The 18,807-nt window shown below is 41.1% G+C and overlaps 1 protein-coding gene across 2 annotated transcripts in view; it reads right to left on the reverse strand.

The window, feature by feature from the left end:
• bap1 (BRCA1 associated protein 1) overlaps nucleotides 1-18,807 on the reverse strand; it is a 47,349-nt gene that overhangs the window by 12,544 nt on the left and 15,998 nt on the right. Inside the window, exons 6-12 of one of the 2 annotated variants that reach the window (XM_033036801.1) lie at nucleotides 15,234-15,295; nucleotides 12,014-12,156; nucleotides 8,212-8,290; nucleotides 7,747-7,870; nucleotides 5,426-5,555; nucleotides 3,686-3,870; nucleotides 544-677 (exon numbers count right to left, since the gene is read on the reverse strand). In XM_033036801.1, the coding sequence (XP_032892692.1) occupies nucleotides 544-677; nucleotides 3,686-3,870; nucleotides 5,426-5,555; nucleotides 7,747-7,870; nucleotides 8,212-8,290; nucleotides 12,014-12,156; nucleotides 15,234-15,295 (857 nt within the window). Of the gene's footprint in view, nucleotides 1-543; nucleotides 678-3,685; nucleotides 3,871-5,425; nucleotides 5,574-7,746; nucleotides 7,871-8,211; nucleotides 8,291-12,013; nucleotides 12,157-15,233; nucleotides 15,296-18,807 lie in introns of both variants that reach the window. The other variant, XM_033036800.1, reaches the window with a different exon arrangement.

The following is an 18,807-nucleotide window of genomic DNA, read 5'->3' on the forward strand; positions in this document are numbered from 1 at the left end:
TCTTCTGTGGAAATTTATCGTAAATCTTCACAATATCCAAATACATATCAAGTGTTTAATTGTCAAAAGCACCAGGACTGGAACAATGACATTCTTACCCTTCCTTCATTAGTGCTTCCTCATCTATTTTACTAGTCATAAAGAACTCCAGTCGATTAGTCAAACATAATTTTCCTTTCATAAATCTACGCACAATTTCCTCAAGTCATTAAAAAAAACTTTTATCATATCCTTTATGGATCCTATCACTTCCCTACTACTACAGTCAGGCTAACAGTTCTCTGACTTCGCTCCCCATCCCCTTTCATAAATATTGTTGCCACATCAGCTACTATGCAACCCATAGGAATAATATTAATTATTGTGGTTTTACTTAACAGTCAATGAGACAGAAAACAAGCTGACTCATAATAGACTTCAGAAGCAATGATTTGTCACCTGCTCGATACTTTCTCTTCTGAAGATATTAACACAAAGCTGTTACTAGTTAGTAACAGATGAAGGAAGCTTAATCTCTAAGAACTGTACATATCCTGGACTGACCTGATAGCTGTGTTTGTGTTCTGACAATCCTCTTCCTCTTCCTCATTGTAGTCGTCATCGTTGTCTGAGTAACGGTGGTGAGGGGGACCGGGCATCCGGCTTCGACCAACACCAGATGCAAAATCTTCCTCTTCCTGTTGGGAGGCAACAACAGCCACAATTCACTGACCTTCAGGGGCAATAATCTGGGAGAAAATTTATTTAATGTTAAAAGTAAATGGGCTAATAAACACAGGTATAGATTTGTAAACTGCTTTTAACTAGTCTATTGAGTTATTTGACGGACAGATCGTAGGACTTGTGTGCTCATACATTTTAAAATGTGACAACATAATTTAATAGATCTGTTTGGAAAACTGAAGCCCTAATGATTAAAGGGATAATGACGCTTTTTGAAATGATGCAGTGGTGTTTCTCCAGGGGTCAGTATTAGAAACACATATATTAGTAATCTTGATCTGAATTTACAGGGAATGACTTCAAAGTTTGTAAACTAACAAAAATAGGAATAGATTGAACAATAAGGAAGAGAGTATCAGATTTCAGAAGGACACAGTCTAATGAAATCAGCAGAAAAAATCTAACAAAGGAGTGCAAAGTAATACAATGGGAGCAGGGGTAAGGGCAGTAATATCAAAAGATATAACGGGGTAAAAAATTATGGAATTTATGCTGAAGATTTGTAAGAATAATATTGTGTTCAATTCTAGGTGCTAAATCTTCATAAAGATGTCAAGAAAGTGGACACGGTCCCAGAGTGGTACCAGGAATGAGGGATTTTAATTTTGTGGAGAAAGTAGTCTTGTTATATCATAAAGAAAGTTGTTTAAAGATTTAAGATCACAGGTAAAATAATTATAGACCAATATCAGGAAGCATTTGGAGACACAAAAAAATGGCAGATACTGGAATCTTGAGCAATCTTGAACAACAAAGCAGACCAGGTAGCACTTGAGAAGGGAATGGACAGACGATGGTTCTATCAGGATCCTCGGTCAGACTGAAGGGTTCCAACCTGAAACATCACCTGTCCATTCTGTGCCTGATGCTGCCTGACAAGTTATGTTCCTCTAGCATTTTGATTTATTATTCTAGGAATGAAACTTACATTTGTGTGGTGTCTTCCACAACCTTGGAATCTTTACTTTTAAAGCACACTACAGCTAATTAATTTCTTTTGTAGCAATTCTATGCTGTCATATAGAAAATCTGACAGTTGATTAGTAAGGTTCAAGGCAATTTGGACAACTTACGTGTGTGGCAAACACAGAAAGGCAGAGTATTATTTAAATGTGAGAGATTGGAAAATGTTTTTGTTCAAAAAGGACCGAGTGTTCTCATGTATGAATCATTCATTCATTGGGAGCAAACGTGCATATGCAGCAAACAGTTGACAAGGCAAATATTACACTGGCCTTCACTGCAAGATTTTTTTTGAGTAATGGAGAATGGATTTCTCACAACAATTAAACAGGGCCTTGGAGAACCCATGTCCATGATTTGTACATAGTTTGGATCTCCTTATCTAAGATAAGATATACCTGCCAAACAGGGAGTGCAGCAAAGGTATGCAGATTGATTCCTTGGATTACAGGGTAGAGAAATTAGAAGAAATTGGGTTGAATTGGTGTGCATTTACTGGAGTTTAGAAGATTGAGAGGGAGTCTCATTATAGTGCACAAAATTCTGACAGGGATGGAGAGATTAAATGCAGAATGCAGGGTTGATGCGCCCCCAGGTGGGCTCGGAGGGGAAAACCTAGAACCATGGGTCACAGAATACAGAGCAAGATGTTTGAGACTGAGATGAGGATTTTCCACTGCAGAAGGCTGTGAGTGCCAAGTTGCTGCATGTTTCGTTAGTGAGGATATATATATATTGAGCAGGAGTTAGTTAGATTTCAAGAAAAAATGGCATCAAGGGATATAGAAAGAGAGTGGTAAAAGTGAGATACAGGATTAAGCAAGATCATATTGATTGGTTGATCAGACTCGGAAGGCCGAATTGCCTACTACTGCTAAATTTGGTATTAAATTTTGCTCTTTCTTCTTTGGAGGGGCTGTGCTCACTCACCGTGGCGGAAGACTGTGGATTAGGTGCTTTAAGTCTCAAAAGTGGGGCTATAAAACATAGCCCCGAAATTCAAGTTGAGAAAACAGTCGCTGAGTCACGTTTTGAGTCAGAAGGACACAAACAATATTGATGGGTTATTCAGAATCATCTCAAGTACCAGACAAACCTACAACAAAGGGTGAGGGAATCAAAACTTGCACTGTTACCAAAGAAACAAGGAAATTGCTTTTGAGTGCCTAATTTGTCCAAGGGAAGAGAAATCCTCCCTCCACTGCAATGGGTAATGGTAATTATCCAGCTATCATGCATCCATCAGAAGGTCTGAACTTGCAGTACAGTGGCGCAGCGGTAGTGTTGCTGCCCTACAGCGCCAGAGACATGGATTCAATCTTGACTACGGGTGCTGTCTGTATGGAGTTTGTACGTTCTCCCTGTGACTGTGTGGGTTTTCGCCGGGTGCTCCGGTTTCCTCCCATACCTCCAAAGACATGCAAGATTGTAGGTTAATTAGCTTCTGTAAATTATCCCTAGTGTGTAGGACTAGCGCTAGTGTAGGAAGCGATCGCTGGTTGGTGCGGACTCGGTGGGCCGATGGTCCATTTTCCACGCTGTATCACTAAAGTCATAGTGTGCCTGGATGCCATTGATCACACTATACTTTCAATGGACCTAAATCCACAGTAGTGATGTGAACTTTGTTACAGTAAGAGCATTAGTGCTCCTGTACAACTGATTATGCAGAACCCTATAGCACACAACTCCCAGTCTGTCACAGAGAAAACTGGGATAATAAGCATAACAAAGATCAACATTTTCTCTGATGTATTACAAGTGCTTTGCTTAACTTAAGGTCATGCAATACTGATTGGCACTACAGAGGTAACTACATTTAACCCAAGCTATAGTTCTCTGGGTGAACTCAATCCAAAATCTCCATCCACTAGCTCTGACAGTTCTCAAGATGAAGAAAATCTAATTCCATTTCTTGAAACACTTTTGCAAGTTTGTAAATTAGTCAAGTAAATTATGAACTCTGAGGTTTACTCAATAGTTAAATCCGCTCACTAACCTGCATTGGTGATTTGGCATAATTGTGGTTATCGAGGAAAGCTGGAAGCCGTAGGATAACAGGACTGGGTGCAGACGTGGGCCCATTTGTACTGGGCATTACAGACTTGGTTGAAGACTTTAATTTGCTTGATGGGCTTGAAGTACAAGGTGGCTGAGTTGGAGGCGTGGGGGCTTCACTGGATCCTTTAAATAAAAGTAAAAGCAGCTGACAATCTATTCGTTATGTAACATCTCTTAACATCACATCAAATTTATTGCAGCAACTCCATAGTTTCGACACTTAAAGTCCACGAGGTGGGTCAGCACAAGCCTGACTGGATGAAAGGAAAAAAGGATAAGGACATGACAACCCTGTAATTTCTGTGCAGGCACCACATGCATATAAATTGTCTGCAAGCAGTGGGTCCATTGCACCATGACCATCATGGGCACATGCATCATGGATAGGCACTGCGCGTGCAGGTACTATACTGGCACCATGGGCCCAAACACAGCCTGCACCATCAACTTCTGAAAACATTGCAGAACTATAGTGCAAGCGCTATACTGGCACTGCAGGCACAAGCACTGTGCACGGCATCATAAATAATAAATAGGTTGCGTACAACCATTGTGATTGTCAGCATTATTAGTAAGCACTCTTAACAACACCTTGGCATCAGCACTCGACTGCAACAAGGGACGCAGCACCATGTTCAAGTAAGATCCAGTGGCACGTGCACCAGTAAGTGGATACCAGGGTCATACAAACTCTAAGCACTAACACTTTGTGCAAACAATGAGGACACAAATACCATGCACGGGGTACTGTAGGTATTAGCATCAAGTGCAACCAGCACAAACTGCAGGACTTAAACACATAACAACTTTGTAAAGTAAGTCCGATGGTTAACCAAAAAAACTGAGAACTGTTATCCTGTGACTCAAAGGGCACTATTTTATTATTCCATATGATTAAACTCCTTCAAAACACAAAAGGAACAACACTTATGAGGTATTTAAAAGAGATATTTAATGCTTAAACGTTCCTCCAGGATCCATGTTATATCAAATATTTGGATGATGGAGTCGAGGCTAAGATTAGAGATGGTGGTGGGGCAGGGGGAAAATGCACAGTCAAGTAATCTGTTTTTGTTCCACTGCTTGAAGAAGAAATGCTGGCAAGCAGAATTATTGCTCTTCTATGAATGGTGCAGTTCCAAATAAGTGTTGAATCAATGGCCAGTTTAACTTTCACCTTAGTAGCAGCAATAACATAATAATCAAAAGAGCATAAATGGTCATGCGAGAGAAAATAGGTTGCATGGGGACTGGGGCAATGAGACGGACATGGATTCGATGGGCTAATAGTCGGCTTCTGCATCATATTAAGTAAGGGAAGCTTTCACATCTAACCAAACTGGCAAAAAGGAGCCCAAAAGACAGAACCTTCAATAGTTTCACTCCCAGAATACTGCACTGGGGTGTCGACATACATTCTGTGCTAAGATCCACAGTCCTTTGAGCTAGAGAAGACAGTACTAACAATCAAATTAGGGGTAAGAGATAAAAATAGAAAGGAGAACGGAGAGAATGGAATTAGTGGGAACATTAGCTGCACGTGTGACTAAGGCATCATCTTCTCCATGAATCACAGTACAGATATTTATCACCACAATCTACTCAGAAAATCCAGAACATTCTTACAAACGGCAAGAAATGATGACTGGTGTGCCCCGAGTAGCAATTTAATCCTTACCACTGTGCAGGGTTTCCAGTACATGGTGTGCCTTGTCGCTTTCTGATTCAGGAGCTGGCTTGTTCAAGGCTTGCTTTGCCTCTTCCATGGCTTGAGCTTCTTGAGGTTTCTGTGTTTGGATCAATTCGGGCTGGGTGACACGGATTAGCTAAAGGAAATCAAGAGTGTCCATTCAAACAGTGACTAACATAAGATATATCTTCTAGATTACAGGGAGGCAGTCTGGAATAGGTGGAAATGCAACACAGTGTGGAGAGGCTTGCGAGTTGATTCTTTTAGAAACTGAGTCTGCACATAGTTCAAACTTAAAAGCAAGAAGCTAATCTGGATAACAGTGAAGTGTACTCAATTCACCACACTAAGGCCAATTACAACACAGTCAAGCCTTCTTGAGGTCCTCAGTGTGTTCTTGGTGAGCTACTGAACATGTAGACTCCTTTAGTACCCTATACTTTAGATGGGCTAAAGCCAAGGATCAACTTAGCAGGAAAACAACAGCAGAGCTTTCCTCTAACCAAAATCCAAATCAAATTAGATGCCAATCAAAACCCGTCACTCGCAAGGCTTGGTGCTGCCCATACCCCTCTTTCAGCTTTCTCCCCCTACTATAATGTCTTAAAAAGGGTCCTGACCCAAAATGTCACCTAACCATGTTCTCCAGACCCGCTGAATTACTCCAGCACTGTACATCTTTTTTTTGTAAAACAGCATCTGTAGATACTTGTGCCTCCAATTAAAGATACTGGCTGAATAAAGAATGTTGACCACCACACTTGCCTATTTTCAAGCAATGAAATTGTTTATTTCACATTCACGAGAACAGGCTAACATGTAATGGCTCAAATGAAATTTAGTACACACTCCATGTGTGCTGAGGAGGCAGCAGAGGTCATGAGCTGTGATTTATAATGGAATTTAAATTGAATGGTAATTCCCAATTAATTGCAGAAACAGGAATTTTCCTCAGCAGGTTAAAATTTGTTACTGTGCCTAGAATGGTCAACGTTAAAAGACTAAAAATACATATTGTCCGAGCCATCACACTGGTGCTTCCATTGGAATGAGGACAATATTTCAAGTCATTCTCCCTTTCATTCAAACAGTGAGGCAAAATAAAAAGCCCCAGTCCATCTAGTCTGCTGCCTTTGATACTTTGTTGTTGATAATAGGGACAGACACAGACCCATTCAAATTAATTTAAAGCAGTTCTAAACCATGGTGAAAGATGAAAGAAAATTTGGGATTTTTTTCCGACATCTCTTCTCGGAGTTCTGAATGGCTCCGACAGTAAGTGAATCAGTGAATTTCCGATAGTATGATGTGAACTCTAACCCACCAGAAGGTGGTGCAGCTCTCTCAGAAATTGTATTCCATCAGTTTACATTTTAATTTTAAATGTTGAAATGATAACAGTTTGCCCAATTCATACATATCCCCTACTTTCCTAATCCCCAGTCTATCCCATTGTTGATATGTTTTGTCGATGAGAGATGGTTTGAATGCGGGGTAATATTTTAAATATATACAGATATGTGACTTTATGAAGAAATATACACATAGATTTCAAACTATATTTTTAGACCCTTTAGAAGCAATGAATATTAAGGCTGATTCACAAAAACTAATATCATACTTTTATAATAATATATTAAATAGAGACAACCATACCAACTGTTAAAATGTGGATTAGGAATATGATGGACATAGCACGCCTTGAAGAAATGAGACTCCGACTAATAGATAAATATGACCAATTCTTAAGGAGTTGGTCTCCTTTCATCGACTTTTTGGAATCATGTGATGCAGTGGTACCGTAAAGATTGCTAATTTCAGTTCATGCCGTGGATAGATCTACATCTCCGAATAAAGATTTGAAAATTTCTCTTTTAAGGGGCCTTCTCTCCTATTTCTACTTTCCACTTTTTCTTTTTTTTATATACACACTTCACGTTTTTCTATTCTCTACCATCTATTTTTCCCCTTTCTATTGTTTTCTTTTTCTTGTCTTGCTTACTCCTTTCTCAAAACATAAAACTAGAGGTTGTACATAGAATGGATTACGGTATGACATAGTTGGCACCTAAAATTAGGTTCCACTGTACTGTTTTGTACTGTATTAACTTCTAATAAAATAAACAAAACAAAAACAAAAACACAAAAAAAGAAATTGTATTCCAAAGCTCCCTTGTTTCAAAAGTAATCATTTTTTTAAATCTAACCTAGCACCGGTTGCTTGTTACTTAACATTACAACTGTAGACCTTTCTTAACCCATGCAATTGGAATAAACACTCAGGATTTAAGACCTTATTCAGTCAATACCTGTTGCAGGGCTTCCAGCACTGTCTGTCGGTTCATTTTCAGAAGGCTCAATTTGGTCTCATACTTCATCCTCCGATCTGGCACCACAGCCATGAGGTTGAAACGGATATCATGATATGGTTCTCTGGAACAAACACAAAAAGTAGTTCAGCAATGCAAAATAATGCAGTGGCTCCACTTATCATTTGATCATAGAGATCTGTGATCCCCACCCAACAAACAACAGCGAAGCAGTTAACCTTTGGAACAGCAAACAGTATAGTTTATGAAGAGATAAGAAAGTAAAATGCATGAAAGTTTTTGAATCTCCACACCAAATATCTGAATCTGAGATGACCATATTCAAATGTGCTTTCTGGTCAAAGTGATTCATCCCATGAACAAGGTGCCAACAAGAAAGCAGTAACATCAATCTAGTCAACCTTCATTTTAAAGCTTCATAAATAAAATAATCCAGTTTATTACCCAGCGGTAGCCAGTCCTATTCGCTCCATTATAACTCTTCGTGCTTTGTCTGTCCACTCTTCATCTTCACCCCAAGGCCCTGGAAACAGAAGAGAGCTTGGTTCTTCTGATGAATCAAAAATTATATAAAGCCACATAATACAGGTCAAAGCATTACTACTACGACAAACGTTTCAGTTGCTTAAAGAAAATGAGGGGAAAGGCTCTGGGTCTGCAGTAAGGCATGAGGTAAATCGGAGACTGTCGATTTGATAGTCTGCAGGGCCATGGGAAAGAATGGGAAAACCTTGATGTGATAATAATAATAATAATAATAATAAATTTTATTTTTGGGCGCCTTTCAGACATCTCAAGACACCTTACAGAGATTAACAGGAATAAAAAACATATAATCAGAATAAAATAAATAATAAAGACATCACAGAAACACAAATTGAAAACAGAATTCAGTCCAAAAACAAAAAATCAAAAACACAATGTGAAGAGAGAGCAGCGACAGCTAAAGCGCACCAGCGTCCACTCTCTCTTCACGGCAGCCATCTTGGAGAAAGACTAACAGGATTACGTACAGACAAAAAATCATCCCCCCACAATGGATACCACTGTGGGGGAAGGCACAATGTCCAGTCCCCAACCCCAAGTTCACCCAAAGTCAGGCCTATTGAGGCCACCGCAGTTGCCTCTACGGAGGCCCGATGTTCCTGGCTGTTCTCACCGGGTGGTGTTGACCCGGCGTCGGGAGAGTCCTCTCAGCGGCTGGGCCACCTGGAACGGCCGCTTTCTAGCTGGGGACCGCGGCTTCCGGAGCCGACAAGGCCGCGCCAGTTTGGAGCTCCCAGGCTCCCGATGTTGAAATCGGCGCCGCCCGCACCGCACCGCAGACCCGCAGCTCGGAGGTGTTGAACTCGGCGGTCTCAGCTCACCGGAGCTCCAGCGCGTCGATCCAGCGTGGCGACCCAGGCAAGGCATCGCCCGCTCCGCTCCACGATAGCGCTCCAGCGCTGTGCCGCCATCGAGGCCGAGGTGCTGGGCGGTCCCCGCCAGGAAACGGCGCTCCAGGCCCGCTGGTATGCCGCGAGGACGGGCCGACGGGCAGCCCGGAGAAAAAGCTGCCTCACCGACCAGGTAGGGACTTAGAAATAAAATTGCCACCTACCCCCCACATTAGAAAGTCCATTTCTCCAAACGGACGAGACACAGGACTAACTAAAAACTATTTAAAAAAAGCGAATTAAACGGACGGCTGCTGGTTAGCAGCCGTTCCCTCAAGATGGCTCCTCCTCCTTGATAAGACTTGTTATCAGCAGAGCAAGGATGAAGTAAGCCCTTTCCTGGCTGAAGGGTAGTTACAAGTTCAGGAGAAACAAAAGAGGATTACGACAAGTATTGAAACAGAGAGTGGCGATAAACTTTAAATTTTGACTTGGAAAATAATACCAAAGGAACAACTTATCACAAAAATATTACTAGAACATACTAATTGAGGAATTCCCACATTTAAATATGCGTGATTTTATGGGGGGTAAAAAAACCCTCATTAAAGACTTTAAGAAATAAATTAGTAGGGTCAACGGGGGCCATGAAATATCCTTGATAACTACGATTAAGTAGATTCTTAAATTGCTTTAGTTTGACCCCATCCACAGCACTGACTTCAGCTCTGGATACCACAATCAGAATATGTTTAAGAAAGAACGGGAATATGTTTAAGAAAGGCGGGAAGAAGAAAAGAAGAGGCGGAGACAGTGGGCTGTGGGAGAGCTGGGAGGGGGAGGGGAAGGAGGGAGAAAGCAAGGACTACCGGAAATTGGAGGTCAATGTTCATACCGCTGGGGTGTAAACTGCCCAAGCGAAATATGAGGTGCTGCTACTCCAATTTGCGGTGGGACTCACTCTGGCCACGGAGGAGGCGCAGGACAGAAAGGCCGGATACGGAATGGGAGGGGAAGCTGAAGTGCTGAGCCACCGAGAGATAGGATTTGTTAATGCGAACTGTGCGGAGGTGTTGGGCGAAGCGATCGCCTGCGCTTGGTCTCACCGATGTAGAGCAGTTGACACCTAGAACAGCGGATGCAATAGATGAGGTTGGAGGAAGTGCACCTCTGCCTCACCTGGAAAGACTGCTTGGGTCTTTGGATGGAATCGAAGGGGGAGGTAAAGTGACAAGTGTAGCATTTCCTGCGGTTGCAAGGGAAAGTATCAGGGGAGGGGGTGGTTTGGGTGGGAAGGGACAAATTGACCAGGGAGAATCACAGTGGTCTTGTGGTATAATGAAGATTCATCAGAACCATATTGGGATACATTTTGAGGGATGATAAGATTTCCTAAATTAAAATAGTTGATGGATACGCTAAGTGAGAATTTAAAAATGATAAAAGGGTTCAATAATATTGATGTAGAGAAACTGTTTCTTCTGATGGGAGAAAAACAGAACTGGACAACGAGTGATGCACTTTTTCTCCCATTGGGTCATGGTAGAAATGTGAGACTACAGATGCCTGGACAATTGGATATTTCGAAGCTGAATTTGAGAGCATTATGAGACATTGACCACAGGTGGATAAATAGAGCAGAGGTGCAAATTAGCCACAATCTAACTAAATGGTCAATCCTTAATATTTTGGTCATATTCATATACATGTCATATTCTGTTCTTCCTCAAAGTTTTCATATTTTCTTCTGAAAGTAATGTCTATCCAACCCTGATCTCTCATCTAAATGTATTTATCCATGTAAACCTGGACAGCTAGCAGAATGGACTATTCCAGCTTAGGGCCAGAGCACATAAACCAGCCCTATTCTATTATATTCTAAAATCAATAATTGTACTTCCAGGACAGATTACAGGTAATAATCAGGAATGGGAACATCATACTCATCCATATCTGCAGCCAAATGGCTCCAAGATGTTATAATACAGTTGGACCGCTGCTCTGACAAAAGTCCAATCACCGTGCAGAGGCTAAGGATCACCCATTAACCTATCTGGTATGGAAGTTCAAGACCTATACTGATTGCAATGCTAACTAATCTGAAGGGAAAGTTACATAAGAAAGGTTCAGTACCAATTGTATGATACCCACTGTAGACATGAGTTCCTCTAAACCCAAGTAAGTGATAAAAGCACAATAAAGCCAACTATGAAATTGTTGAACAACAACATGAAATATTAAAAATGTCTGAAAACTGAAATATTGATAGTTGGAAGGGAAAATTAAAAAAACCCATAATAGTGATGCAAGCAGTCAAAAATTCGGTCCTCTTTTTATATGTGAATATCCTAAGACAAAAGTAGTCTGCATCTAACTTAAAATTATGTAGATTTTGTATCAGAATGTCCAATGCAAACTATAAATTATGATTCAAATTGATCAGCACCCCAGGCGAAGCTCAACCAAGTACCGTCCCACCAACGGACACGAGTCCAGAGCCCAACCAGCAACAGTCAGCGGTAGAGAGGAAGATTGAAGGAAACAAGCCGAATGGAGCAGTCACTGGCTGTGGCTGAAGAGAAAAAATGCTGTCTGGGCTGCCACGTGGCCATCTAGAGGCTAACCATAAGACACACACCCAGGTCTGATCACCCTGCGGTGGGCCTGCCTCGACTGAGGGTGTCTTGTGATAAAAGGCCGAAACACCCAGTGACGTTGAGGTACACAACTGAAGATGTATCTGGTTGGTAGCAAAATCACCTAGTGGTCATCCCCAAGAATACCAAATGTCAATTGTAGTGAAAAACCTTAGGGATTGTAACATCCAGTCCTACTAATCAATCAATAAGGCCGTACAGAGCAGTTCATACCGTGATCTATGGGGTAGGCTTTCAAACCATCCAGCTCAAAGAGGCGACCTTTAATAGGAACATAACTAACGAAATGAAAGGCTTCCATGGTACGCACTGCACTGATCCCATTCTGTTTCTCTGGAAGGTGTCGTGGCTCTGGCCTAGAGGAAACAAAGGTAGAATGTGCAGTCAGAACACTTTATGAGTACTTAATGTTATTATTTAGAGGAAACACTAAAGCATTCAAGTCAAGCCAAGGAGAATTATGAGCTTTCGTGACAATCCACACTTGCATAAATTAAAGGAGAAATGGGCCGCGAGGCATGAATCTAGTTTCAAAGCTTCTGCCCTAAGATGAATGTATACTTTAGAACACTGCGTTGTTAGACAGGTGGCGCCGTGAGTCGGCAGCCTCGCCAGCAGCTGTTCGTCCTTTCGACTTTTAGTGTGGGGGGGGGGTGGTGAAGGGGTTTAGGGGGAAACTGTTTTTCAGTCACTTACCTGTGTGGAATGTGACCTTTCTCCAAGTCGCATTTTCGCCTTCCCTCACGGCCTAACTGCTTGGATTGGTACGGCCTCTCCCGGAGTCGGGCCTGAGCTTCAGCAGCGGGTACAGCGCGGACTTTCCATCACAGAGCCGGGTGATCCCTTGCCGGGGATCGCCAGAAGAAGTGCTCCGATCACTGGCCCACGGACTATAATATCCTGAAGCCGCGGTCTGCGGAGCTTCTAGCCGCGGGCGCGGCGTGGACATTCCATCGCGGAGTCTGGGATCCCTCGCCGGGGATCGCCGAAGAGCTCCGACCGCCGGCCTATAACATAGTGAAGTCGCAGTCTCCCGACGAGAGGGCCTGTATATTGGGCCGTCCGTAGCGGCGACTGCGGAGGGTTCATGGCCCCGACCACGGATGAACAAAGGAGGAGGACTGACTGAAAGTTATTGCCTTCCACCACAGTGAAGAATGTTGATTCCACAGTGGTGGATGTTCATGTTATATTCTATTGTGTGTTGTGCTCTTTTTGATTGTGCGGCTGCATGGTAAATAAAATTCCACTGTACCTTAATTGGTGTATGTGACAATAAATGTGAATTTGAATTTGTACTTGATTAACTACATAAGGGAGACAATAATGAAAAGGACAGTGAGAGAGGGAATGATCTGCTCTCTCTTCACTCCCAACCAAAGAAGAACAGCAAAGGTTCTGGGATCACAGATAACAGAGGGTAAATTTTTATATTCAATGAAAATATCTAATACATTAGAAATAGTTATTTTAGAGAGAGACGCACAATGGAAACACCCCTTTCGCCTCCCAAATCTATGTTAAACACCCATTTACATTAATCCAAAAATGAATCCCAGTTTATTCCTTCCACCTTTTCACAAACTGCAAAATTCAACGACACCTACAATTTACTAGAAGAGACATCTCACAGTAGCCAATTAACCTACCAACCTGCAAATGTTTTCCATGCGAGAGGAATCCAGAGCACCCACGAGAGAAAAAAAATAAGTGGCAAGGAGAACAGCGACACTCCAGAGACTGTTCAAGAGATCACGACTGCACCTTGATTAAATTTTGAAATTTTCAAACCAGGAGTATCCTATGAGGTCCTTCACTAAATGCCTTGCAAGTAAATATGTGATAACTATAATCATTCCTCTCACCAGTAATCTCATTCAATCTGGGTTTCTTTGGGGTGACCCACTCCATACAAATCCAAGATTTTTACAGGCTCAGGGTAGTAGGATAATGGAAGGTTTATTTAAGATGAATGGGAAAAACACTTGTGTGGAAATATAGTGCTTTTACAATCTTATATCACCAAGCAATGACAAGTCGCACTATTTAAACAAATAATCGATTGCTTTTCTATATGTTGACATGCTATCTGGTGAAATAAATAGTTTTAAAATTTGTTCCTGGTCTCAAAAGTTTATTTTTTGTTTTCCTTAGAAAAATATTTTTAAAAACACGCATGGCAACATTATATTCAATTCACATGACAAAGTGCATTGTTACATCTCCTTGGCCACATTACAATGTGAATGATAATAATAATAATAATGGATGGGATTTATATAGCGCCTTTCTAATACTCAAGGCGCTTTACATCGCATTATTCATTCACTCCTCAGTCACACTCGGTGGTGGTAAGCTACTTCTGTAGCCACAGCTGCCCTGGGGCAGGCTGACGGAAGCGTGGCTGCCAATCTGCGCCTACGGACCCTCCGACCACCACCAATCACTCACACACAATGATGTGGATCAACTCACCACGCAAAGTCGTGTGATCGACTCATATGAACAAAAGGCAGGGCTTGATATAAGACAGCATCTGAGATGAGACAGAGGCTTTACCACAGAAAGTTTAACCCGCCATTTGTATTCATGCTGACAGCCCATTTTGTTTTCAGTAGCGATGTTAGCGCTAATCAAACATAACAGTAGCACAGTGGTGTTTGATATAGCATTTAAGATGTCACATACTAAAATCTATGAGATGCATAAGCATCTTTTCATAGTTTTCTCCCCTTCTCAAAGTTGAGACCTTCCTTGGATAATACAGCCAAGCATACATTGATCTATTTTCTGATAGATCGGCAAGGACTGGAGTCAAACTGAGACCTTCTGCGAAGCATTGCATTTATGAATAAAGTTATGATACACTTATGCAACTCTTTCCTGGAATCCTACCATTCCTTACTCCTCAGTGTTTTCAACAGACTTCTGAAACCTCATCTGTTATCTCTCACTATCAGTTCCCATCATTGCACCTTTCCGGTTTTTCCTTCATTGTGTGCAGGAAAAGTGACGTGTGCGTTAGGAAACTTAAGTGAATAAACCACGGGAAAGTTTCTCACAGATTTATAAAACTTTGGACACTTGACTATGAAGTGGCTGGTTATTTTCCATCATCACAGCTCTTACTACTTCACAAATGCATTAAATCCTGCATCAATACATATCATTCATGAGCCACATAGTAGACAGAGAACAATTTAAACAACAAGAACAATTTAAAGAACAATTCAAAATTTATAGGCAGCTACATCTATCTATTCAGAGCCCATTGACTTTAAAGGTTCAGGCTCCTTTAAATATTAAATTAGATCTAAATATCAAACTATTCTCAAGATTATTCATGAGTAGTTCCCTAGGAGAGCAATCAGAATTTCTAAGCAGTGTTGGGCAACATTCCACTGAAAGGCTAAAATTCAAATTGCACTCTTACCTGGCATGGCTGTTGTGTGCCTTCGCTAATTCTGGGGCATTACCGATTGCATAGCCTTTACTCTGTGGAGTCAGGTTAAATAAAATGTTATTTTTGGGTTAATGGTGCAGCAGTATAAAAAGATTTATGGATTAGTTAGAAACATAGAAAATAGGTGCAGGAGTAGGCCATTCGGCCCTTCGAGCCTGCACCGCCATTCAATATGATCATGGCTGATCATCCAATGCAGTTCAATGTGGTCTCACCCCACTTTATTCAGGCACATATTATGCAGGTCTTAAAACAAATGTGTCAACTGATCAAACTATTCTCTCCCCATGCATCGCCTTCTGGGTGAAAGTACTACACCTGTATTTTTCTGTACAAATTGGCTAGCCACTGAGAACAGCAGGACACCTGCTTGATTTTCCACCTCCAATAGTGCTAACAATTGCAAAACTTCCAGGGTTATCATGGTTGAGACCAACAAATCTAAATAGACCCGTGTTTCAACTTGGTTTTTGTATACCCCAATACCATAAAATAATCCAGTCTATTGTGATATTGAATATAATGAAAACAATCTTGCTTTTATTTAAAGTAAATCCATTGTACAAATTAGTGTGCATGCTTCCTGCAGAAACCGTGTCCAAGAATACTGACTTAAGAATAAATGGCAGGTACACAAAAATGCTGGAGAAACTCAGCGGGTGCAGCAGCATCTATGGAGCGAAGGAAATAGGCAACGTTTCGGGCCGAAACCTTAAGAATAAATGGCAATTGGAGATGAACTAGAGCATGCCTTTTGGAACCTCCCTCAGGGGCATCCATTCATTAAATTATAATCCAACAAACTTGCTTTAGAACATGCACCCACAACTTCCAATTAGTTATGCAAGTACATAGCGAGGGGAATATTTCGCTTCTGCCCATCCTTCAGTTTAGAAAAACCTGAGGCAGATGCAGCCTGGGCAGGTAGAGTGCAAATGGAAATATAAAATGTTGGACATATGTAATATAGCATCTTATGTTACAGAATCCATTTGCAAAAATACACCTGGTTTTTTTTTCTCTCTCTCGGCAGGGGGGGGGGGGGGGGGCAATTCCATTATTTTTTAAAGTCCTCGAAGCAAGAGGAGGGGGTGACAGTGCTGGGGGATATGCCCATGCACAGTTGGGGGCTATGGGTCAGTGCTGGAATATGGGGGAAAGAGTTAGTGGTGAAATATTGCATTGGGGAATGGGTTGCGTTGGGGGACCAGGCCTCACGTGTGAATATATATAATCTATACATAACTAAAACTCTGATCTTGTGCTCTTCCGGTTTGCGCGGTTGTGAGGCAAATGAAACTTTTACGCTACTAGTAATTTACTTATACTTTATTTAAGCTTTAAGCAATTAATTTCTGTAATGCATAACTTCAAAGCGTCTGGAAAATATCGCCGATTCCGCAGGCCTCGCCGGCCCGAGACCCCACACATGCACACACTCTGGAAAAGCCCCGCACACGAGCACACACTGGAAAGGCCCCACACATGCACACACTTCATTCTCCCCTCCTATTTATAAGATGAGGAGGTTTAGTATGTCTTGATGACCGTCGCAGAACTGGAGCATCAGGAGATAATGGTGTTTCTATTGCTGGTGGTACATATATAGCTTGGTCATCAACTTCACTCATATTGTTATTTACACTTTCAATTTTAGAATTACTTATAGAAGCTTCCATAGGAAGTTCCATAGGATGGGAGTGTTGAAGGAAGTTCTCGATTAATATTATCAAGGAGTGATGGAGAAGACGGACATGGTGCAAGGTCACAAAGTGAGACAGTTGACTAACGTCCATCCTGATACTTGATAGTTGCATAAGAAGGGTTGACATCAGTCAGTTCAACAAATAAACAAATGGCTCATTCTTATTTGATCGGACATACCGACGAAGCAACACAGGCCCAGGGCTAGTCAACCATGATGGCAGAGAAGTACCACTAGAAGAACGCCGTTTGAAGTTAAAGGACCGCTCATGTGGAGTAGTATTGGCAACAGTTGATAGTAGAGATCTGATGGAGTGTAATGCATCTGGTAGAGCACATTCCCACTGCAGATCTGCTGCTACTGAACGCTGTATCTATTATCAAAGTGAAGTGCTGGCTAGCAAGGAAATGACTCAATTTTCTCACTGCTTCAATAATTGCTGTAGCTCCCTTTTCGACGGGTGGGTAGTGCAATTCACTACCTTGGAAAGTACGAGACATGACAGCCACTGATCGTCCGCCTTGATTTAATGTTGGTGATACTGCTAAATCAGAGACTTCACATTCAACAACAAAGGGGAGATCCTCATCCATGGCGTGTAATGTTGCAGATTCTAATTGTTTCTTTAAAGAAGTAAAGGCACAAATTGCTGTAGAGTCATGGGAGAAAGATTTTGCTCTAATCAAAGGTTGAATTTGGTCAGAAAAATTTGGTATCCATTTAGCATAATATGCAAACATCCCAAGAACCTTTCGTAGAGAGTTTAATGTAGCTGGAACAGTTATCTCTTAGAGTGGGCGGAGTCTTTCTGGATCAGGCTTGATTATATCATTTCCAACCCAATAACCAAGAATATTAATTGATGACACTGATGTTATTGACTTAGCCTCATTTAATGTTATATTTTTAGAATGTACAACTTCTAAAAACCGTTGTACATTTTCGTCATGTTCAGCTTGGTCTTTTCCTGCAATAGTTATATTATCAAGATAAGGGAAAGTATCTTTGAGGTTTTCCTGTTCAACAAGTTTGTCCATCTTTCTCTGAAAAACAGCCACACCATTAGTTACACCAAAAGGAACTCTGCAGTAGTGGTTTAATTTCCCATTTGCTTAAAATGCAGTGTATTTCATCTCTGATTCTTTCAAATGAATTTGGTAGTAAGCACTTTTTAGGTCAAAAGTAGAGAATATCTTATACTTAGCTAATGTATTGATAATCTCTTCTATACGAGGTAATGGATATGCATCAAGCTCCGTGAACTGGTTTATAGTTTGAGAGTAATTAATGCAGAGTCTCTTTCTATGTCTCTCCAAAGGGTACTTAACCACGACAACTTGTGCCCTCCAAAGGGAAGAGCTGGGTTCTTAGTTACTTCTGTGTTGATAAAGTTTCTGTCATCTTTACTAAAATGTCTTGATTTTGTAGCAATTGGTTTGCACTTAGAGGATAAATTAGTGAATAATGAAGGACATTCAACAGATGCAGCAGAAAAACCACACAATACTGGCTTTGATAATACAAGATCAGGCATAGTTCCTTCATTCATTATTTGAAGTGCTGTTTCTAAAAATCCTGACCTAGAATTATATTGCTACACAAATTTTTCAAAATACCAAGACATACAGATTTATAACTAGTTTTGTTCAGAATAAAGTCTACAATACAAGATCCAATAATTTGAGTATTGAGAGTTGTCAGAGCCATCGAGATTTCTCTATTTGAAGGAATTATAGTTAGATTTAGTCGAGACACAACTTGTTCACTTATAAAATTTTCTGAACTGCCAGAGTCAAGTAGTACATTAAATGTATGGTCATTGATGGATACCATTGGAGC

Source organism: Amblyraja radiata, chromosome 18, assembly GCF_010909765.2.
Source record: "Amblyraja radiata isolate CabotCenter1 chromosome 18, sAmbRad1.1.pri, whole genome shotgun sequence".
Taxonomy (NCBI): Eukaryota; Metazoa; Chordata; class Chondrichthyes; order Rajiformes; family Rajidae; genus Amblyraja; species Amblyraja radiata.